This window comes from Cyprinodon tularosa, unplaced genomic scaffold (assembly GCF_016077235.1).
Source record: "Cyprinodon tularosa strain WSP-4 unplaced genomic scaffold, ASM1607723v1 ctg73, whole genome shotgun sequence".
Lineage (NCBI taxonomy): Eukaryota > Metazoa > Chordata > Actinopteri > Cyprinodontiformes > Cyprinodontidae > Cyprinodon > Cyprinodon tularosa.
The window spans coordinates 1,741,062-1,765,474 of record NW_024039485.1 but is presented as its reverse complement, the minus strand read 5'-3'; the positions used below and the strand labels follow the sequence as shown (position 1 = coordinate 1,765,474).

The window sequence follows — 24,413 nt, the reverse complement described above, 5'->3', positions numbered from 1 at the left end:
AATTGGGGTAAAATAGGCAGTTCTTGCATAAACTGCATTCTTGGGGAGTCCATCTTTTTGCTGCCCTTACACTAAGGATGAGATTCTGGGCTTTTTAAAGTGGTACGGTTTCCACAGAAACAATGTAAAATGTTCTGCGTATTCTGTGCTTCAATCTCCTAGACTACATGCTTAATGCAACTTGTGCTCACCCACCCAAACTAATGCCATCCATATAACCATAATCAAAGGACACCAGTTGTGTCATTATTTGTGATTTTTTTTATTTATATATATATTTTTTTGCCTACATCACTGATTAAATACTCAAATAAAAATTTCAAAGTGAAATTATGCTCCTTTAAATAAAAAAAGACATCCATATTATTACTTTTTCTGGAATACATTTTTGTTTTGGTGATGACTGAAAAAGATAATTATTGCTCAATGAGATTTCTTGTTTTTGTAAAGTGTAACATTACATTTTTATTATTTAATCAGATTTAGGGGCTTCTGTACAAATGATTAATAGTTTATGAAAGAAACTTAATTTCCCTATACACAACAGGTTTAAGGTGGAAAAACCCGCTGAAGATGCATAGCCAACATCAGTTATAACCGTGTCAAATAAAATTGAGCCAGTCTTTAAAATCCGCACCTTTCTTTTACCAAACAACGTAACAGAAAGACTTCTAATTTAAAAAAAAGTGCAACTATTCCCCCCCCCCCCCCCCCCCCCCCCCCCCCATCATATTGTTTTTCTGTTTCTGTTCTTGGTGCGTTGTTTGTTGTGCTTGTTAAATATTCTGGGGCCCTTTCAAAGCAAGGCTCTAGCAGTTCCTCTCATTGGTTCTTGGCAGTAACTCGCTATCAGACAGGAATGTACCAGCTGGTGATGACTTAGTAAAAAAATACATGTAAACAGTTTTCCAGTTCTCACACAAAGAGAGGAGTTTAAAAGATTTTTTTTAGCATTTCTCTCACACAGACATACACATAAAAATAAAGCTGTAGGGTAATGTATGACCTTGTATTCTGTTGTGCTTTCTAGGAGTACTCTGTAGAAAATCATCTTAGCTCATAATGAAATGTTTTGACTTCACAGGGGTCTACCCTCAGTGGGTTTGTTCACTTTCTTTTCGTACGTCCCTCGATGTTTGTATCCTGATACGTATCCTGAAGTGTCGACTATGTCCACCCGGCCAGCCTTCCCCTTTCCTCGGCCGGTCTCGTCGAAGCGCTCCTTGTGGGACCCTGTGAACTTGGTGGTGTCTGTAAGGCGGCTCACCGTTGGCGAGGCCACGGCTCTCTGTGAAACAATACAGCATTTTAGTCATTGTGAAACAGCTGAATGTTGTGAGTGACTGATCAGAGCTCACCGTGACCCCTGCGATGATCGGCCCTTTCCCCTCAATCAGCTTGAAGACCTCGGCCTCTGCGTCTTCTCCGCTCTTTTCTTTGTATTTCTTCCGAGCCAGCTCTCCTAGCGCCACTTTGAATTCATCAAACGTAATGGTTCGACAGGATTTCTTCCTGAAAAGGAAGAAGCTACTTGTTACCCTTTTCATTCCAATGTAAATATATATATTCTGTATTTTGCCTTAAACCTTAATGTGATTTTTACACTCCTCAAAAGGAAGTGAAGTATCTCAAACAAAGAAATAATGCTGTAATCTGAGTTTATTTATAATCTGAGTTGTGGACTAAACTATTCCACAGCAAAATCTTGACCTCCGTCTGTCTTAGTTGAGATTTCTGAATGTCCAATAGGATCAGGCTGGGTGACCAAAGTGCTTTTCCAGGTTATTCCGTAAAAGTAAAAAAAAAAAATCCACTGGACTTGGTTTCCAAGATTTGAAGACGTTTCGCAACTTCTCCAGGAAGCTTTCTCAATTCAAAAATTGAATTTTGAATTGAGAAAGCTTCCTATAAAAAATACCCCTCTAAAAAAGAACATCGAATTTTGTGGTTCTTGCATTAAAATGAAAACTTTTGTAATGTAGCAAGAGTGATTTAATGTTTAATGAGATGATCAGAACAAAGTTTAGCAAACCAGTGATTTTAAAAAAGGAAAATTTTCAACCGTTTACAAACAGAATATGGAGATGTTTGCATTAGTTGGCTGAGACTGTCTCTAACTTCAATCTGCCTTCGGCGCCAAGTACAGGTGCTGGTCATAAAATTAGAATATCATGAAAAAGTAGATTGATTTCAGTAATTCCATTTAAAAAGTGAAACTTGTATATTATATTCATACATTACATACAAACTCATATATTTCAGATGTTTATTTTGTTTAATTTTGATGATTACAAATGACAACAAATGAAAATCTCAAATTCATCATATCAGAAAATTAGAATATTGTGAAAAGGTTCAAAATTGATGGCCCCTGGTGCCACACAAATTAACTCAAACCACCTGCAAAAGCCTTTAAATGGTCTTTCAGTCTAGTTCTATAGGCTACACAATCATGGGGAAGACTGCTGACTTGACAGTTGTCCAAAAGACGACCATCGACACCTTGCACAAGGAGGGCAAGACACAAAAGGTCATCGCTAAAGAGGCTTGCTGTTCACAGAGCTCAGTGTCCAAGCACATTAATAGAGAGGCGAAGGGAAGGAAAAGATGTGGTCGAAAAAAGTGTACAAGCAAGAGAGATAACCGCACCCTGGAGAGGATTGTGAAACAAAACCCATTCAAAAATGTGGGGGAGATTGACAAAGAGTGGACTGCAGCTGGAGTGAGTGCTTCAAGAACCACCACACACAGACGTATGAAAGACATGGGTTTCTGCTGTCGCATTCCTTGTGTCAAGCCACTCTTGAACCACAGACAGCGTCAGAAGCGTCTTGCCTGGGCTAAAGAGAAACAGGACTGGACTGCTGGTGAGTGGTCCAAAGTCATGTTCTCTGATGAAAGTAAATTTTGCATTTCCTTTGGAAATCAAGGTCCCAGAGTCTGGAGGAAAAGAAGAGAGGCACTTCATCCACGTTGCTTGAAGTCCAGTGTAAAGTTTCCACAGTCAGTGATGGTTTGGGGTGCCATGTCATCTGCTGGTGTTGGTCCATTGTGTTTTCTGAGGTCCAGGGTCAACGCAGCCACATACCAGGAAGTTTTAGAGCACTTCATGCTTCCTGCAGCTGACCAACTTTTTGGAGATGCAGATTTCATTTTCCAACAGGACTTGGCACCTGCACACAGTGCCAAAGCTACCAGTACCTGGTTGAAGGACCATGGTATCCCTGTTCTTAATTGGCCAGCAAACTCTCCTGACCTTAACCCCATAGAAAATCTATGGGGTATTGTGAAGAAGAAGATGCAATACACCAGACCCAACAATTCAGAAGAGCTAAAAGCCACTATTAGAGCAACCTGGGCTATCATAACACCTGAGCAGTGCCACAGACTGATCGACTCCATGCCACGCCGCATTGCTGCAGTAATACAGGCCAAAGGAGGCCCAACTAAATACTGAGTGCTGTACATGCTCATACTTTTCATGTTCATACTTTTCAGTTGGCCAACATTTCTATAAATCCTTTGTTTTTATTGGTCTTCAGTAATATTCTAATTTTCTGATATGATGAATTTGAGATTTTCATTTGTTGTCATTTGTAATCATCAAAATTAAACAAAATAAACATCTGAAATATATGAGTTTGTATGTAATGTATGAATATAATATACAAGTTTCACTTTTTAAATGGAATTACTGAAATCAATCTACTTTTTCATGATATTCTAATTTTATGACCAGCACCTGTACCTGTGAAGGTGTTGAATTCCCATGTAACAAATCACACCTTGGAAATATCACAGCCCATCAATCATTTGTGCTCTTAGAGGGCTTCAGCTGTTAAACTCTCCTTTTGCCCGTTTCACCTCCACAGTTTAAAGCCCTTAGTAACACCAACACAAACATCCATTGCTGTGGAGATAAATCACCCAAACAACAGCCTATAAAGCTTACAGTTTCCCCAGGCAACTCTGCTGCCATAGCAACAAGCTACAGAAAAACAAGAGATGTTTGGGTTTTACTATCAGTTTGACTTTTTCGGTGACTGACAGCGGTTTTTGTTTTGGAGATCTTTTTAGAACATCTGAGACCTGTTTTTAAGTTGTTTGCGGTCAGAAAGGAAGTGGGCACTTGTGTCTTTTCTATAAAATAAAAGAGAAAAGAAGTGATCAAATGTTTTAGGCTGAGTATAAAGAGACCCTTGCAATAAAAAGGCACAGGCACCAGGGGAGTAAATGTAAAGCAAATAAAGCCCAAGTAACCTGCTGATACTTCATTGTAAATTACTTCTTCCTCATTCACTGTTTATTATTCTGGCCTGAACCACATGCATGTTGTCTCTCATTCGAGCATGCTGTGATTAGCCAGTGCTAATTAAAGTGCATTTGAGATAAAAAAAAAAAAAAAAAGCTTTGGCACTAGTTCAAAATAAACTTATAATGTATCTTCAGGAATGGAAGCCCTGTTTGCACTGCTTAGATCTGAAAAACTGCTCTAAAGCTGGCTCCTTATTTTATACTGCAGCTCTTCTCATCATGTGGGAGGCTCTGACACTATCCCTCAATATATACAGTGGGCCGAACTGATAATCCTCAACGCTTGAGGTTTTACAGAGTCTGCAAAATATATGTAAAGCAAGGCCTAATGTACACAGAATAGAACAAACCCACTGAGTTGAGAAAGACTAAAATGACATAGAACATGTCTTTAGATCCATATATTTCTGCAGAATTTTATTGCCTCATTCTGGGTATTGGCCAACAGTAGATCAGGGTGTAAACAAGGCTGCACAGTCATGCACAATATTCCTTGTTGGACTTGCCAAGTAAATCATTACCATGCCAACTGTAAGGGTTTAAACGCAGACGGCTCACCGCAGTTTATATATTGTTGCAAGGAACCAATGTAAGAGTCAGGAGAGGAAAAGCTCAAATTTTATACATATGCAAATTGACACAAATGAAATATGTTTCTTTTAACATCACAGAATTATTCCTCTAATGCATACAAAAAACAGGATTTAGATTTTATTGCGAGATTATGATGTTTTTACATCTATAAAAATTAATAGTACAGTTAGATTTACTTTTTCATTTCACTACTACCGGTAGTTCTATGAGATCATAAACATATATGCACCTAAAAAAAAAATATGACATATAGTCTATTATAGACTGCTTAGTGATAAAATTGCACTTCTTGATTTTAGTTCCAGCTAAAAAGTTTTTTTTTTACAAAAAATCTACAGTGGGTTTTTCAATAATCTTAATGATTATTGTGATAAAGACCTTAAATCAAAAACTTACGTTTAAGTAAAGGAATAAATAGATTACGTATAAAGGGTAATATGAGGTGATAAATTAATGTTCAGAAAATAGATTTCAATCAATTGGATGAGCACCTTTTAGCAATAAAGACAACATTATATGGCATTTTATTATTTGCATTTAACTTTTTCTCAGCTTTAATACTGACCTTTAGATGTGAAGAGCATAAAATGAAAAAAGTTTGGTTAAAAATGAAAAAAATATTGGAGTGAACTCAGAGAGCAACAGCCAACACCACCACCACTGTCCGAGTTGAATGTCAAACAAAACAGAAACTTTACCTTTAAGTGTAAACTTCTTTTCCTGAAAATTATTTGTAAATAACACATTTATGTTGCTAACTGATGCACGTTTAGGGTTGGATACAAATAATATAGACAACTGAATCCAACCATTGCATGTTTTTGTTTGCATACATGCTAATATTATTCCTGCAGCACAGCTATCCCGACTGGAGATTTAAAAAGCTGCAAGTTAAAAATATTGTGTATAAATGTCTCTGTCTACTATTTCGAAAATATGTCCCAAAGGTGATTAATAGTTGCTATGATACCAATTCTTTCCCCCATCGTTCATGCAGACTTAAAAAGGCTATTCAAAGAAAGAATAATCTGTCTGTGTTAATGATTGAACCAGAGATAAGTCTTCCCACAGCAATCTAAGTCCCTGTAGGGGTTGATAACTGATAAAGTATCAAGGGTAATTAAATTCAATAAGTGTGTTGTTACAAAACAACAAAGCCTGAAGCAAATCAATATTTAATGTGTGTCTTAAGAAATGCTAAAACGTCAAATATATATACAGTTGATTAAAACATAACAAAATTAGTGAGGGATTCCTGCACACTTTTTTTTTGTCTTTCCTCTGCAGCAGAAATACATAAAAATGAATGGCTTTGAGCCATGCATGACAGTGTTAGTCTGCCATGCAGAATAATCCTTTCATTTAAAAGAACTAGGTTAAAAAATCCAAACAGCTCCACATGAATAAACATGAATAAAATCATCTTTTCTTTCTTTCATTTTATATTTCATTTATAAAGGCTCTGACAATATTTGCCCACATATTATCTGCACTAATACATTTAAATATATGCATCCTGTTTTATGGATTTACTAAAATAAGTCATTAAACTGGTGTTTTATCCATACACCGATGTTAAGGTTTTAGGTCTGCTCTGTGCACTTGGTAAACACGGCTGACCAGATGAAAACCTTTTCTCCTTGGCTGTCAAACAATATTGAGGTTACAGTCATTACTGTATTCGGTCTGCATGAGTAAAATTAAGCATTGAAGCATGAATCAGCACAACCTGAGGAAATACAAGATGAAGCATATGTGGCCTCTAGCTTTAGCTGCTGTTTCTAATGGGCAGCTTCATGTGAATCAAATGAAGACAAGCAAATCATATAGTTAATCATATAATGAAGGTTGTATGTTTTCTTGGGCTACAATAAGCTAAACAAGATTTCTACAGCACAGTAATCTAAAGCAATACTTTCTTCTAATGCCTTTTTTTGCATAATAATTTTGGGCATTTGGACCCAGAAATCTACTGGAGACTGGACCCAACCAAGATATTGCTATGACATGCAGATGTATTTAAAAGCAAAAATCTCAGTGGAATTTCCTGCTGATATAATGTGATATTTGTAATATTTTGACAGAATCTGAGCTGTACTCACTTGACTTTGGTGAAAACTATGTCCACATCGGTGAGGGTCACGTTTTTCCCATCAATCACACCACAGTCCTTACAGAGTTTGGACCAGTTCTTGCCGTGCATCTCTTTGCCCGTAGCACGGGTGTCACCGTGGATGGCGAAGCGCCGAAACGACTCTTCCAAAGCAGTGATTTCCACCGGCGTGGACGAGCCCATACCTCCGTCACTAGTCCCATTAGACTCAGTCGAAAGCCTTTTGGACGTCCGGTCCCTAGAATGGTCACTGTGTGGCCGTAAAGCAACTGAGCTCATGTTCGGGTGCTTGGCTGTTTGGACTTTAAACTCCTCTATGTTGTCTCTGTAGGAGGAAAATGTATATTTGGGCATACTTGTTATGAGAATACAAAAATAAGCATTTAACAGAATATATGGGATTGGAGAAAACAGATTCTCCATTAAGTCCAACCATACAATTCATTATTATATAAATCAATGCTGTCAAATGTAAAATAATAGAGATGGATGGAAATGAAACCCAACACCTGAAAACCTGACAGGAAGGGAGGGTTTTCAGCTGTTCTAGATATGATCTAATGACAAGTTGAAACATTTCTGCAGAAAATAAAAGAAGTCAATCATGCTGTGAGGTCAAGTCACAACCTGCTTTTGGTTTCCCCTTTTTCTAAAGAATTTACTGTTTTTAGATGTGCTGCAAGGCTGTTGAAGTACCAAGATGAAACCCATTAACGGATTTCTGTTTAACTTAAGGATGAAAAAATCGAAACACAAAAGATGTAGCCATGTAATAAATATTACATTGATTTAAAATAGATGAAAAACTTACTTCTGGTCTGCCATGGTTGAGCAGGAATTTAATTCCTTCTGTGAAGCTCTTGTAGCTGATTTTTTCTTTTTGCTGTAAAAAGAAAATAAAAGGAAGGTGTTCATTTACAGCGGCATATAAGTTAAAACAGAAAGAAGAATAGAAAAAAAAATCTATATTCTTTCAATATCCATGCAAAAAGCTCTGATGCATTTCTTTACATAAATTATGTAAATAATGTACTGTTTGGTTTCCTTTCAAGGGTATTTTAAGTGTGGCCACAGTGTGCATGGTCAGTTTATAAGGAGTAATGCCTACTTCTGTACAGCTCTCAAAACTGTTTAGGCTGCACACATTATTTAGCAGGTTAGCATATCTGGGTTTTCCCAAACAATCTACTGGTTTATGTGGATCAAAATGACTTCTCACCGTAAAAGAGAGACGCTGTATTGGTTGCTGCAGTTTTCTGTCTGTCAGTGTCGTGTAATTTGCTCTGTTTCCTCAGACAGCTGTTTGAGAGTCAGAGTTCAGCCCAAACACCAGTCATTAACTTTTATGACGCTCAAAGAGAAGTCATTCGTTTATGAAGCATGAGGACAACTTTTTTTTGTTGATGTTGGTTTTGCTTTCACTGTATTACTTGGAACAGCACTGGAAGATGTAAAAGCTTATCTATCAATATAGATATCGATGCAATGTCAGCATTAGCTGGGCACTTGAGCAAATTGCACCACATGAAAATATCTTGGCAGGAGTTTATTGAAAATTAAAACTGTAGGCTACTTTTAAACCTTTATGCAATAATTCTAAAGCTATGCACATTCCATGTCATGCATTGTTAAAAATAAAATATTTTTCCTAACTGATAACCTGTGTTGGAGCATCATCATTGAGGTTACCGTGCAGAAACACAAAGTCTGTCGCTGCAACAGCAGCGACTATAGAGCAATTTGTGAGTGTTTTAAGTGCTACACAGTCATAGAGATGAATACTGATATAGATTATGTATATCAAATGTAAAATTATTCTTGAACCGTCATAAAGAATCAAACTGGGACACAGTGTTAAAAATAAGCAAAAAGGAAGCCTTATTATCACCTGAAGAACATTTCCAGGATTAAAGGACTAATGTCCAGGCAGAATCTAGAAAAACTCTTTCATTCATTTATCTTTAGTAGAATTGATCTCTGCAAGTCTCTTCAGAAGTTTGCCTATAAAGTCCATCAGACAGCTGCATTGTGCTACTGTTCTCACTCGAACTAAGAAAGACACATCAGCCCTGTTCTGAAGTCCTTCCACTGGCTCCCTGTAGCTCAGAGAAAATCCTTCTGTTAGTCTATAAATCAGGACCTAAATGAATAACTGATTTGTTGTCAGTGTATCAACCTCCCAGGTCACTCAGGTCTTCTAGTTCCAGCCCACTATGTACACCAAGAAACAGAACCAAAGCTAAAGAAGCAGCATTTAGTTCCATTATGCTCCACTTATCTGGAACAAACACCAAGGAGACTGTAAAACTGCTGAAAGTCTGAGTTCTTTAATGTCAAAGTTAAAAACCCATTTGATTAGAACTGCCTTTGACTTTTGAAATTTAACTGCTAACTGGGGTATTAGTTAAAGGTTGTGGTCCAATTGTTTTACTTTATCATATTTGTTTTATCTTCTGTTTTGTAGTCCAGTTGTTTTATTTGTTTTATAGATGTTTTTGCTTTTATTCCGCTTTAATTTTTCCTTTCTTTTACTATCTTATTCATGTAAAGCACTTTGAATTGTCCATGTACTGAATTGTGCTATACAAATAAAATTGCCTTGCATGGCCTTGCCTAAACTATAACGATTGGTAATTTATGCTCAGGACTTTTTAGTCCAGATGGTTTCTTATGGACATAAATATGTATTCTACCAAAGCTCAAAGGTTCACACACACCTTTGTAGTTTCCTTTATTTTATTACCTTTCTAAATTTAAGTCACAAACTGGAGCTGTCAACACTATGATGCAAAATATATGGAAAAATGTAGAAAAAAAAACTTTAAAATAACACACAACCTTATTTTATATATTATAATAACTTAAAAATAGCTCAGTATGTCTATGTACACTTTCTTTACATTTAGTATTTTATTTCTTTGTGCATCAAAAAGTAGAACACAGACCATTTATTAAACACACAGACTAAAAGCTTGTGTGATGATGTACCTTTTTAGCATGTAACTAATAAATAAAGGTAAGACACAGAGAATGGGTTAATCAAAAGATAATTTCATTTTCTGTTGGATTCAAAACTTCTAACTCTATCAAGGAATCCCATAGAAAATAAAAAATATGGAGAATCTGCAATATTGTCCAGAGTTGCTCATAAAAATTTGAAGTTAAAAATCTAAACATGGTAATGCAAAGGCGGCAAGTGATGTCAAACAGATACATTTAATGAAACAAGTTAATGGAATTTTCACAAAAATCATGGTTTCATCTCATGAACACAAAGTTGCAGAGAAATAGAGTGGATGTGTTAATTCAGTAGCTTCTAAGTAAAAAAAAAAAAAAAAAAAAAAAGTTAAAAAAGATCACATAAGGTTAAGCTTGTCCATTCCTAAATCACGGCTTAGAATAATGTTTTGTCATATTTTCCTACGTACGGTTTGCTCTGGACTGAATACTGTCTGTTTTCCTCTGGATGACTTTTTTCAGCCTGAACAGAGATATTTTTTTCTTCACCCAACAACCTGATTTGCATCTATAAATAAAAACAGCACCCAGTCTCCTTCTACCATCAGCTTTTCTTACTCCTACAAGTTGGGGGGGGAAACAAAATCACTTCTGCCTGCAGCAGTCTTAGACCAATATATAATGATGATCTAATTGCATTTAAAGGCTCTCTGCTCACCTTTCCGCTGTTCCCATACTCAGCTTAGCATCCTTAAAGAAATGAAGGTTTGACCCAAAAGCCACTAAGATTATTTTTTTTCACAATCCAAGAGTAAAAAAAAGGTAATCCAAAAGATAAAAAATACAGAGAAAGAACAACTTTCTGTGGATTTAACTATCTTCCCCCTTAAGTCACCAATAAAGTGCGTTCACTCACCCCCAGTCGTAATGGCAAAAGTGAAGGGCTTTGTCTTCTTCAACCAAGTGGCCCTCAATCTAAGCTCTGACCTCACTAAGGACGGTTGATACTTAAATACCCACAAAGGTTCACATTTGCATCTACAACACACTGACAGTGCATAAAGCTTTTATAAAAAGCCACTCACTACAGGAGAATACAGAAGAGATTATTAATGTGTATGAATAATGGCATTTAGAGCTATGGACACTAGGAACCTATTGTCTATTGCGAGTGGCTGCTCTGTCTGACCCTATGCCCATTTCTGAACACATACACACATGGTGACATCGCAGAGCAACACTATTGATGGCAGGGCCCTCTGTCATATGTCATCGAACACTTGTGCCAAGACAAATGAGACAGAGGCCCCCGAGGCCCTTAATGCGTCAGCAATGAAACCCGACATAAAGTAAAATCACAATGAATGAGTACCAAGATGCTGCTGCATCTTGGTACTCTTCATCTAGTTTGAAGATCAAACTAGAAACAAGTTTTACCGCATAAGATCCGCTTGGTAGCTTTAATTCATTTTCAAATTCCATTATTTGAAACCTGAACCTTTAATGTGAATCATATTTCTCTAATATTTACTTACTTTTCTGCATGTATATGGAAGCAAAATAGTCTCATTGGAATCAACCTTTTTTTAAACACTGAATTTGTTTAGACATCAAATTTATTACACTGAAATTTAATGTAATAAAAATGATGTATGTAATTTCTTTACTATTTAAACATCACCTGTCATAAATTCACCTGATATAAATATTTAAATCAGATGAATTTATGACATGTGATTTTTTGCAGGTGAGTTTTGAAAAATTCAGTGTTGAAAAAAATGCTGATTCCAAGGAGACTATTTTACTTCCATACATGCCTCTCTATGATTTTCCCAGAACAAAAATAATTGGAGAAAGAGAGCCAGTAAAAAAAAAAAAGGCAGGGTTTAAACAGAAGAATTAGTTAGATCTTACGATGTAACAACCTTCCCCTATGCCCCACAGAGCCGGGGGAAACATCAGTGGTGTTTAGAAACAGTAACTGGTTACCAGTGTGTACATAGCAGGAGAAACCTAAAGCTATAACCACACAGCTGAAGGCTCCAGACCCTCTGGTGCTAAAAACATTTTAGCTTGTCACCCATTAATTATCATTCACCCTGAATATGTTATATTTAACTATAAGGACGATAAAACTAAAGCTAAGGAATAGAGCGATTTGATCCATCACCGGTATCATACTCTGTGAATTTCCAACATGTTACAAAGACTCTTGAGGGGAGTAAAATATTTGGGAAGAAAAGGTTTGTATTGAGAGGAGTTTGTTAACTAGATGTTTTTAATAGGATGCCCAGACAACACAGATACAATCATTGGTACTGTCAAGTCAGGGACAAGTCAGAATGAAAAATTGTAAAGATAGAAGAATAAACCTGAGAATATTCTTTAAAAATAATCAGTCTGCAAGCATGAAAACATGCCTGAGAGTCAAAAAAATGTTTTTTGACATGCACCATTAACATTAAATACCATCTTTATTATAAATCTATCTTTTTTTAGCCCTAATTAGAAATTTTAGAAAAATATGTCTGCTATTTTCTCCAATAAATCCATTCATACATGTGTATTAAGGATCATCAGTAGTTTTAAGATATGCAACCAAGCCATATGAATTGCTGAAACTACAGACTTAAAGTCATGTTCACACTTTAAATTGTGACTTTTCTTTCTTTTTTTCAGACATGGAGAAACTCTTTAGTTTTAGAAGACTTTTTCTGTAGTTCTGAAAGCATCAGGATACTTTACATCAAAAACTAGTCATAAAGAACTTTAATCAAGGACAAAAATGCAATATTGCTCATAATAAAGCTAGTAAAGATCCAGTCTGAATCATTCAAACTGCTCCTAAATAAAATCCAAACAACACAAAGATGGGCGCAGCTCTTTTCAAAATCTGACTTTTAACAACACTTTATTTACAAAAATCAAATGCCATAATCAATTATTTATTTAAAACAAGTGTCAGCTAAAATCACTTAAATAAGGAGCTTGTTTAGTACTCCATCATCTGACAGTAAATAAAATGTTCAAACCCCACAACTGCAGAAAATCCTCAATGTTTTTTTTTAAAGTAAACCAATGTTGCTTGATTTTATATATATAGTACGTCAAGGACAATAATTTAGGTTTGAGTCAGAGCCATTGTTTATTCCACAAAAACAATTATAAAGGTGAGCAACCTGAGATATGGCCTTGCCAAATGAACAACAGGAACCTTAAAGGCTCAAGGTAACCAGAAACCAGGAGCCACAGGAAGACTGGTGTCAGGTCCAAAATAGTACCACCATGGTCTGAGAGGGCATCATTGCATTAATGCTTGAATAACTGCAGCTATATGTATCCACATAGAAAGGAGAAAGGTTTCATGGTCATCTTTTAAGATCCAGCTTTAAGGCCACAGGGATAAGAAAGTATTTTAGGATTCAAGGTCCGGTTTTTCACACCATGGTACCATTTTTTAACATGGTGGTCGTTGCAATATGCTGAAGGCATGTTTCTGATCCAGTTGCACTGGTGCACAAAACAGTCTGAATTACAACAATGACAGACTCCCATAATATTCTTAAACTTCACCCCAAATTGACAACTAGATGGTTCAAAGTTGGGCTCAACTAGACTGTGATTCCTACCAGAGATGATGTCCCGATCGTATATCAATATCAGCCAAGATAATAAATCAGTGGTTCTCACATGGCACATGGTTCTCTTACCAATGGTTGTTAACATTCCACACTATGCATACTTTCACTACAATAAGTAGTGAAAGTATGCATGATTCCTGCTGATATTGTGTCAATATCAGTATCGGGAAATACTCAAAGCTGCAGTATTGGTATTGTATATGAAATAAAAAGGTTGTATGGGACATCCGTAATTCCCACCTAATATCAAAGTGAATGGAGTTGAGCTAGAATTATATCAGGATCACACTGGTTGCGTATCGTTCACACTTTAACTACATGGCGAATTTTTAAAATCCTTTTATATAGAACTCAACTCAATGTTTCTACTGCATTTGCACTATATTCTTCTGATCACTGCTTCACTTTTAAATGGTGATGTTCATTTCACTGTTGTGAGCTGCTCATTCACTGTTTGCTATAAAAAATTTGTTTTGTGTATAAAAAATGAAAATAAAGTTTGTCTAAGTCAACAAAAAGCATATTATTTTTTCAGTACTTAGCTGAGATGCATTTACCCAAAAATCTCTGTGGCTGTATGTAAATATGTAAACCTGTATATGTTTCAGACCTTTTAGGTCAGAAAAAAATTAAAATCACACTTTTGAACTGATTTCTAGTTTAAAACTAAATCATTAGAGCTGTAGTTGTACCATCATTCCAAGTTGAGTGGTGGAAATTTATTCTAAGCTTCAAATTCATACCAATGGTTAATATTTGCACAGATCTGACCTAAATGGTACGTATGTACCTGTTTCATAGAAATGTGAAAAAACAAAGAGGGCTAAAGATAAAGCTGTTTTAAGGTTTCGTAAAAGCTCATCCGTAGAAAAGAGCAACTTCCTGTGTTTCTTCACAATTGGGTGCATCTCCACTGTCAACAAGCAGTGAGGCCACTGTTCACAGTTCTCACCTTGTGATTGCATGGCTTTCCAACAAACAAAGCAGTCTTTTCACTCCACTCCTCCAATTCATTGTCAATCAGTCCGGCTGCCTGAGTATTCAGCCTCTTTAAACTACTTAATTTGCAATAATTAGGCAAGCCACTATCAACATTTAATCACTTGGAAGCATTTTACAACATATGCATGTTGATCTAACAGTATTTTTCCATGGGGCTGCATCCCTTTCACCGATCTGCAGGGTTTGGGGGTTGCTTGATAACACAATGATCATTTTACAATTGTACCATTTTTTCTGCTCCAATTTGCCACACACAAACGAGCCGCCATTTGGTAAGAGGAAGATCTCCAGAGACAAATCTGCGGCTGGATGACAGCATGCTTACATACACTTGCCTTCTGGCCATCCACTGCACAGATGAGTGCTTTAACAATAAACTGACCCAATTTGAACTGCATCTATTCATAGCAGCAACTGCCTGCTATAACCAAAAAACACTGGACTTGTTCTTTAGAGGTTGTACGAAGCGCACAGAGTGAAACACATAGAAGTAACGAATGGGAAAGACTGTGCTGTTAGTTTGGCAGATGGTGTTTGGCGTGCAAAATGATGTCACTATTGTCAAAGTGATGCGTATAAGTGTCTGAGCAGAGAGGACAGTGCACAAGTCCATCAGGGTGTCACGGTGAGTGGGCATGCAGAGATCCCATCTGCTTCCTAACCAGACCAGCATCTTTCCCAGACAGATGCTCTGGAATCTGACGTATCAGTCTTCACTGTCAGGAATAAAATAGGTTTAGTTTTAAAGTACCCAGCCAGATATGTCCAGCTTTTCATTTTAGAAGGACAAGAATATAGGGATGGTATAAAATATGTTTGCAAAGGTTACGGTGTCAATATAAAAAGAAGAGTGTTGAAAGTAATTTTGAATTAGTTCAATAGAACGTTTAAAGCTGAAGTCTGTAAGTTTTAAAAATCACTTTTTTGTCATATTGGCTAAAACTGTCCCTATGCCCAGACAGCAGTACATGTGATATGTAACTTGTGAAAAAAACTGCTTCAATTGGTACCGCCTACTGCCTGTATTTCAATCTGGAAAGAATAGTTCGGGACGAGTCAAAACAACCAATCACAGCCAGAGGAGCGTCTGATGGAGTGTCAATCACAGCTCACACACGCTGAATCCCGCCCCCCCCTTCCCTTCTGGTCGCATGCGGTAGCCGCGCAGATGCTGTGAGAGGGGTGGAGCTTGGAGGTGGGGCATGAGTGAAGCAGAGAGGGTGGGGGAGTGGCGTGAAACCTGTTTTTCTTCAAAGTTTCAGTCAAAGTCTGCTCTCTCCTCAATGTTACAGACTGCAGCTTTAAGAGTGACTAGATTTGTGAGTAGCTGCGGGGAACATCCCATCATCCCTCCCTTACCTGTTTTGGCACAAAACAACAGTCATTTCTACACATGTCGGTGGTGTATAAGAAGTGGACTGTTTATAAAGTCATGGAGTGAAGACTAAAGCAGTATCAGCCATTACTGTTTTTAAGCTTTTTCTTGTTTTACTTTACGATCACTCACTAAGGGGCTATAGTGCAGTATGAGAGTTAAGCCACCAGAGCAAATAGCCTGTATAAATAACCAGCTAACATCACTTTGTTAGGCTTCCACTCTCGGAATGACAAAAAAGGATAGTATGAAGCTAAAGCAAAAAAATCTACCTAGAAGACTCTTGGCAAGGCAAGGCAAATTTATTTGTATAGCACAATTCAGTACAAAGACAATGCAAAGTGCTTTACATGATTAAAATATAGGAAAATAAAACAGAATCAGAGCAAGTAGAAGAAAAAATAAAAAATAAAAAATAAAACAGATGCAGAAACAAGAAAGAACATTAAAAGCAGTTGGACTAAAGAAAAAAAAAAGAAAAAAAAGAACTAATGATTTTTCAGTTGAACTTTTTAACTAGAACAGTCGAAGGCAATCCTAAACAAATGTGTTTTTAGTCTTGATTTAAAGGAACTCAGGCTTTCCGCACTTTTACAGCTTCACCTAAACCACCTGCGATGTCCCTCGTTTAGCCTCAGCCAATCGGACCGCACCTCCTCCGAAGCCAATCATCTTTCAAGAGGATTCCCCTTCATTTAGCTCCTAGCCTTGTTTCTATCTCAAACACACTAGAGAATGTTCACCCAACTCCGTCCCATCTCCTCCCTCATTCTCAGACTATTCTCAGTCCCACTCACCCTTTGGCTCATTCCTCCACCACTGTCTGGGCCGCAGGGGAAGAATCTAATCGTTTTCTAGGTTATCTCATCCGAGCAAATGTTGGTTCTTTGCATCAAAGACTTTTTCCAGGGCCAGAGTTCCAAAGAACATATTTAATTTATGCCAATATCTGCTGAACCCCAGTCGGCCTCTGCAGATGGTCGCTCACACTGAGCCTGGTTCTGCTGGAGGTTTCTTCCTGTTAAAAGGGAGTTTTCCTTTCCACTGTCACTACATGCATGCACGGTGTGAGGAGTTGCAGAGAGTCAATGCAATCAGCTGGTTTCCCTTAGATAGAAAAAAAAAAGCAATCTGACTGTGTTACTTGTATAAATGTATTGAATTTAATAAAACTTTTCTAATTGCAGCTTTTCTCTGTGTGAGTCTCTTCAGGTTGAAATTCTGCATAACTAAGCAACTCAGAGAGAGTTTATTTAAAATAACAAAAAAAAATCCAAATCTTCCAAACTGTCATGGCTCTGTTACGATTTCTTTGAGTTTTCAGTTTGATGTTGATTCATTTTTCTTTGTTTTCTAGTTTTATTGGTTTAATTCCTATTTTGTTGTGTTTTTTGAATGTATTTCAATTCATGGGTTTTTCTTTGTTTCCCTCTGTTGACCTCTTGTGTTGGTCCCCTTTCCCTAGCTTCTTTCTAGAAGCCTCTGTTCACACCTGCTCCCAATTAGCTTGTTAGTCCTATCTTTGTTCAGTCAGCCATAAATACTCTCCCTGTACAGTTCCTCAGTGCTGGTTCCTCAGCTTTCCCTGGCTTCTAGTGCATGTCTTTCCTGATGTCTCCATGGTTCTGGTTTGTCTTGCATTTTTAAGCTGGATTTTTTTATTCCTGCCTTTGTTACCTGTCAACACTACAAGAACTCAGGAGTACCATGAAATAGACAACTCTGAGTTTACTCATTTAAAATCCATCTATTTTCTCTTTTTTTTAGATGTGTGCCTTTGTGTTAAATTTAACATAGCATTAGAAAGTTGTAATTAATATATCACAATTGTTTAGTGGGTTAAGTAAATGGGAAAAACCTGCAAACTGCAGAAAGATTGAAACCATGACCTTCTTGATGCGAACAATTGTTGTATATTGATATGTGAATGCTGTTTTATAAACCATCACACCACCATCAAGCAGAAATTGATGTTATTTACGAAGAAGGTTATGATTATATTCATAGGAAATAAAAACAGAAGGTGATGCCTTGTAACTGATCTTACTGTAGGTACCAGAAGCTTTAAACAAAACATGTTTCTGGTCAGATTAACTATCCAACAAAGAAGTAATTCAGTGTACAGATCCATAAAGTGGCATTTATTTAAACAGCAGCAGCATTTCTTTTGTTTTTTGCACTGCTTCATTTGGTACTTCAATTCAGTGTTAAACATCAATAGTACACTTGCTGTAAATAACTCTGTAAATAACTACTTCATTTAAGACTGACAATCCTTTAAATGTTCACAAAAGGGCTTTTGCAGAAACTGATAGTTGGAAAAAAACAGGTCTTGACCCTTTTTCAGACTACCCATTGATTTCAACCTCCAGGTCTAACCAATGTGGATGTATGCTAAATGACGACACCAAAAATGTCAGCTTTTGCAGGTTAGATGTTTAATGCTTACCACATTTTTAAAAGAAACTTCAGTTAAAAATCTTGAACTACTCCTTTACTTCTTTTTGGTTCCATTGACTAGACGTTTTACAAAAAGTAACTTTAAAGCCCCTACTTTAAATCCAGAAATGTCATTATCATAGGAATTTGTGCTCCGATATCCCCTTTTCGTCATAGATAAATGAGTACGCTCAACAAGTATGCTGAAAAGAAACACAACTTCAGCTTCCCAAATAGGCATACAGCCTCTAAACCCTCTCAATTTGATGACAGTCCCATCTCCACAGCAGGCAAGAGCACCAAATCACAAAGTTGGTCCCAAACTCCAGAATGAACAACAATCTGTCTCTGTGAGTCTTCCTCTCTTCAGTAATCCAAACTGCTTGGTGACTCAAAGATCTTGGCAGGCAGAGGACTATAGAGATGTTTTAAACAAACCAAAGCAGTTATTGTTGGCAACCACTTCCCAAGAAGCAGAGGCAGTGTAATAAGAAGACCCAGAGGTCCATTTAAAAAAAAAAAAACATGTAAGTTAACACAGAAAAAGGTGACACAGACATGGTTAAGATGAAAGAAAATCTGTTGGGAGAAGCACATTGATACATAGATTAGAATGCATCCTATTTCTTTAATATTTTTATGCTTTTTAAGAGTTTAACTTTCCAAGTTCCTGAAAAAGAATATGGATCTGCAGTCCTTAGTTTTCATGAAAACATTCCCTTCATTCTATAAAATAAAATGAGATCATTTACAGCACGCTCTAAGGTTAACAGCTTGTGACAGAGGCCAGAGGCTCTTGAAGCAGCACTATACGAAGCTGGAGTGCTGAGATCTGGGACAAACTTAGTCACTGTGTCTTCATTTCAGGCACACTAATTCAACCTTTGGGGAGAACATAGAAACGAAGGCAAACAGTAAGAGGGACATAGATTTTTTTTTTTCTGACTAAATATATTTTAACCAAAATGAAGTTTAGTCCAAGACTATTTGGACCATCATTTATTAGTTAGTAGACTGCTTTTTAAAACAATGATGTGATCACATTAAAGTGCTACTATTTATGGTGGAAATGTATAATAAGCTTAAATAGATTTTTTTACCGCAATGAAAAATTGATTTACCAATCAGTGCCTCTGAAAATACTCCACTGAAAACAAGTCACACTTCTAAATTTTTTCCACAATTCTGACTTTTTTCCTCAGAATTTAAATTTCTTTCTCTGAATTCTGACTTTGTTTTAGAATTCCAGATTTTAGAGTTCTAAAAAAAGGTGAACTCTGATCTTAAAACCCAGATTTCAAACTTAGAATTTAAACTCCAAGAAAAAGAGGATTCTGTCTTTAAAGGCAGAATTATGAAAAAAAAATCAATACAATTCTGACTTCAAAGATAAAATTCTGATGGAAAAATAGAATTCTGAGAATTTTGCATTACAGAATTGTAAATCAAATTTCATAATACTGAAAAAAATGCAGTTATGCATTTGGATGTATCTAGAAGTAACCAGTATTAGTGAGAGCTTTAAGTTCTGCAGGAGAACAACAAACTTTCATGAGGAACATTTTGGATTTAGGTGACCTTTTACGTGCATGAGGGGTCCACAAATATACCACAGAATGGCCAAGGTTATGACAGATAATTACTGTCACCATTCTAATGAAATTTAGACACTGAACTAGTTCGGACTTTACTCACATTCTTCATTTGTGTAATGAAATGGCAGTTCTAAGAAAAACGTCAGAATTCTAAGATTAGAGTCAAAATCCAGAGGTTCATTTTTAGGCCCGGGTCCTCTTTGGTAATACAGATTATCTCACTTTGCAAAAGTGGAAAATTCAACCTCTGTTTTGAATCAATCTATTGTTGTTAACAATGTTTTGAGCAAAAAGGGCACCAGTTCTAATCTCCTCTCCTATCAATACCTTTGAATAATGTAACTGAAGCCTGATTTTAATATTTCTTATCAAATTGAATGACTTCCAGTTTGCTGAAATACATATATAATATAATAAAACACTGACTTACCAGATAAAATAAATCACAAAAATAATAAAAAAATATGTTTTCCTTCAACAATGCCTTTAAAACTGACTCGTGACAAATTGACTTGTGACATTTTAAATGTATATATCTTTAAGTATATTAAGTCCCCGGTAGATGCATATGGGTATTTGGATTCATCCTAAAGATATCAGTGTTTCAGTTCATAACAAACATATACCAAACAAATGTGGCTTTGTTTTGGATCTGAACATGTGAAAAATGTTCATGGGCATAACTGAGAGTGATCTGTAGATCGACTATGAAAAGGGAGAACAACACAAAGCAAAGAGGACTCCCAGCCACCATTAGCTATTGCTACTGGGAAGCTACACTGGAGAAAAAAATGTTTATCAAATCACTCATCTAAAAACTACATACAATTAAATTTAAACAAAGGAGAATAATCAGCTAAAGTCCAATTCCAGCTACCTGCAGTATTCAATCAGTCCAAAATGATCCAAAACATATGAGACATGACAACACAGTCCTGAGGACGCCCATTGTCAAGGTGGGGTTTACACACTTTTACACCAGATTTTAAAAACAACCCCAACTTCTGTATGACTTTAGAAAAAAATAGAATCAAATCCTGTTAGTCACTGGCATACCAGCTAATCAGTTCTATAGTGGCAACTTTTCATTTATATTGCTTAAGTGATGCAAACCATAATTGTACCAAAAAAATTACTTTAAAACCAAAGTCTGTACAGAAAGATGATTTTTTTGGACTGTTACTCCCCAGTGGCAGTTCTAGATCAAATTTACCAAGGGGGCCAAGATAGGGCCAGTGTTTTTACATAGGGGCAATAAACAAAAGAATAAAACTAAAAAAACAACAGGCAACAAAAATTTAGGGCAATAGTTCAATGTTTGAAATATCAAATGAGCCAAAGGGGGACTTGCACCAAGAGATTTAGCAGATAAAAACTTTCCTATCAGTGTGACAGGAAACTGCAGACAGCACTCAAATGCCAACTCAGTTTCAAAAATTCAGTAGTATAATGACAGTCCAAAGGTCAGTACACAATCAGTTAAGAGGGCAGAGGTAACCAAAAACACTGTGCAGAGATCAGTGGTCAGAGTCGGAGCACAAAAAGGTAAAAAAAATAAAATAAATAAGCAATATAGGCTAGAAAGCTTGGGGGGAAAAAAACAGGTCTGGAACACTTGATGAAAGAAACAAAGATGAACTCATGGGAGGAAGGAAACAGACTGCTTAAACACACCGGAGGAGATGATTGGGGGCAGGTGTGTTCAATCAGTCTGGATTAGGTAGTGCAGGCACCAGAGGTTTTTAACAATTTAAAAAAAGAAATTGGTCCAATGAACTAAACAATTTTGTCAGCACAAATCATCTTTACTGAACAGGACTAGAGACATTTGCAGAGGGCCACTGGCCCCTGTTGGCCCTATCTTAAACCACCCATGCTGCCGTAGGACCCACAAGCTTTTAGTTCGTAACAGATATCGATCTTTGTCCATACCTCATGGGCATTTTTTTTTAAAACATAGCAAAGATAAGAGAACACATATCTAGTCACCCAGACTTGTGTCATGTAGAACTGTTCTAACCAGATTGAACTTTGACAAATAAATTTATGTTGCCACAGTGCAATAAACTCAATGTTAGAGAAAAGTATCAACACCGGAGAGTCACTACAACAACAATTAGATGCTGTATTCTTATATTCGCCGTTTTATGGTGGCATGCCAGGACAGAAACCTTTTCTCTTCTATTACAAAAGTAAAGATAGAAAGGTAGCTGCTGGGCTGGTTGCGAACCACATACTTTGGTCAGATAAGTCTAACATTGGTCATTTCAGAAACAAGCTCCTCGATTGGGTTTAATATAAAACATCAGTTGAATAAGTGGAAAGGGATTTCAGCTGAGCATGGTTAACGACCTGTGATCCTGTGGGCCTGTTTCCCTACAAAAAGGCGCTGGGATCCTTTTTAGGATGTACGATATCAACAGCTGGAATACCACAGACTTTGAATAAAACTCACTTTTTTTTTTAACACACAGCCAAACATACATAAAAACAATCAACTTAGGAGAACTTTCCTACATTTTCCAGAGCCAGATGATCCTACTGCAATAAAAGACGAATGTGTTTTTAAGGCCTTTGTAGGCGCCTTCAACATGAGTCCCTATAAACAGAAGAACATCTTGTTCTCCAATCCTCTGGAAGCTAATATATGAGGGAGGGGAAGCATTTTGTCCCTCTCCCCTCATAATTATATAACAACCTACACAAGACAACACCATGGCATAAAGGCAATGGTTTATAAGCCCAGGTATTACTCATAAACTTAATTATATTTACTAGAGGACCCATGAAAAGCTCATTATATGGCTGAATATGGCTGCAGCTGCTGCAGACAGAAAAAACGTCTGAGTGTGTTTTCCAAGGGAAACATGTTACATAAACGTGCAAATGTCAGATTCACATAGAGTCCACGTGATCCGTTTGTTATTGTCAGCCACATATACAAGCCTTCCAGTGCAGAAAAGGAAAAATGCACAGAGATGACCGTCTGTGCAGCTCCAGAAAGGTTTCTTGCAGTGACGCAAAAAAGATCAGAGTAAAATAGTCATATAGTAAACTGCAACCTGCAGCATGTGGGGGTGAACAATTAATGCCTAAACAAGGTGCACTTGTACAAAAATATAATCGCAAATACCGTTTCAATCAGGCGGTGACGTAATCCTCCAGTTCTCCGCGTCTGTTTCAGAAAAATCCTAATTTTGCGCGTAGATCAGGAGCCCTGGCAAATTTCTTTCCTCCCCCGCTGCGTGCGCTCCAATCTGCCCGATGCTTCAATCCCATCCGAGATGCTGAAGAGAAACCAGGACGCTGATTGGCTGCCGCCGTGCGCCACGAGCTTTTTTCCGCCTGCTTCTGTGTTTTTGTTTATATTGTGCTGCTACACAAAAAAAAAAAAAAAAAAAAAAAAAAAAAAAAAAAAAAAGAGAGAGAGATAATGCGTTTAATTCAAACATATTTCCTGTGAAGGAAAGCAATACAGTAACGCAAACTTGGTGTTTATTCTGATGGCACAGACTTTTCTGATGCTGCTCAATTTATATTCCATCATGTGTGAGGATTATTCTATCTAAAACAGATTTAGCCTCTTAATTGAACTTTAATGCCCAGAGCTCTGAGGTCGTTATACAATCATAGTATCGAGGGATGGAGGTTATGTAATCCCTGTGGTCCTTTGGGTGAAGGACAAGCAGTTTTACATCAACATCTTAAGTACTTTCAGCAGGAAGCGGAGGAAAACACATTCAGATTGGCCGTATGTTTGGTCTTGATTAAAGCAGCTCCTGTAATCACTCAGGACATATTTGGTTGCTCAGATTGATTCAACTGCGCCACCGTGTGGTCAAAGACAAACACACATGTAGATGTGGATTTAAACAAATTAGATTGGGATTATGAGGGCATTATTGTTGCTATATTATTTGCAAATCTGCGTCGAGAGTTGTGTGTCTGTGTCTCGATGTGAGTGTGTGCAGTGAAATGTGAAAATGTGTGGGGAGATTTGTGTGTCTACAAGAATCTGAAAATGTGTAAAATAACTGCTGTTTAATCCGATTTGCAAATGTGTAAAATAATTTCTGTGTAATCCAATCTGCAAATGTGTAAAATAACTGCTGTGTAATCCATCTGCAAATGTGTAAAATAACTGCTGTGTAATCCGATCTGCAAATGCGTAAAATAACTGCTGTGTAATCCGATCTGCAAATGTGTAAAATAACTGCTGTTTAATCCGATCTGCAAATGCGTAAAATAACTGCTGTGTAATCCGATCTGCAAATGCGTAAAATAACTTCTGTGTAATCCGATTTGCAAATGCGTAAAATAACTTCTGTGTAATCCGATTTGCAAATGTGTAAAAATAAGTTCTGTGTAATCCGATTTGCAAA

The 24,413-nt window shown here is 36.9% G+C and overlaps 1 protein-coding gene across 3 annotated transcripts; it reads right to left on the bottom strand.

The window, feature by feature from the left end:
• Positions 1 to 717: 717 nt before the first annotated feature.
• LOC119772792 (tubulin polymerization-promoting protein) lies at positions 718 to 23,350 on the bottom strand. 3 transcript variants are annotated; one of them, XM_038269433.1, is made up of 5 exons: positions 23,165 to 23,350; positions 7,833 to 7,904; positions 7,011 to 7,346; positions 1,359 to 1,512; positions 718 to 1,288 (listed from the first exon to the last, which is right to left on the bottom strand). In XM_038269433.1, the coding sequence occupies exons 2-5, from the start codon at positions 7,844 to 7,846 to the stop codon at positions 1,079 to 1,081; spliced, it is 714 nt and encodes a 237-aa protein (XP_038125361.1). In that variant the 5' UTR covers positions 7,847 to 7,904; positions 23,165 to 23,350; the 3' UTR covers positions 718 to 1,078. The 3 variants fall into 3 exon arrangements, with proteins under 3 accessions (XP_038125361.1, XP_038125362.1, XP_038125360.1); XM_038269434.1 differs by lacking the exon at positions 23,165 to 23,350 and adding an exon at positions 10,896 to 11,028; XM_038269432.1 differs by lacking the exon at positions 23,165 to 23,350 and adding an exon at positions 10,698 to 10,835.
• Between the last annotated feature and the right edge of the window lie 1,063 nt (positions 23,351 to 24,413).

Bases quoted from the DNA above. Each gene is read 5' to 3' on its own strand.
- LOC119772792 (XM_038269432.1), bottom strand. The intron at 1,513-7,010 runs GTGAGTACAGCT...CTTCCTTTTCAG, and splicing joins ATAGTTTTCACCAAAGTCAA to GAAGAAATCCTGTCGAACCA. The intron at 1,289-1,358 runs GTGAGCTCTGAT...ATTGTTTCACAG, and splicing joins CGATCATCGCAGGGGTCACG to AGAGCCGTGGCCTCGCCAAC.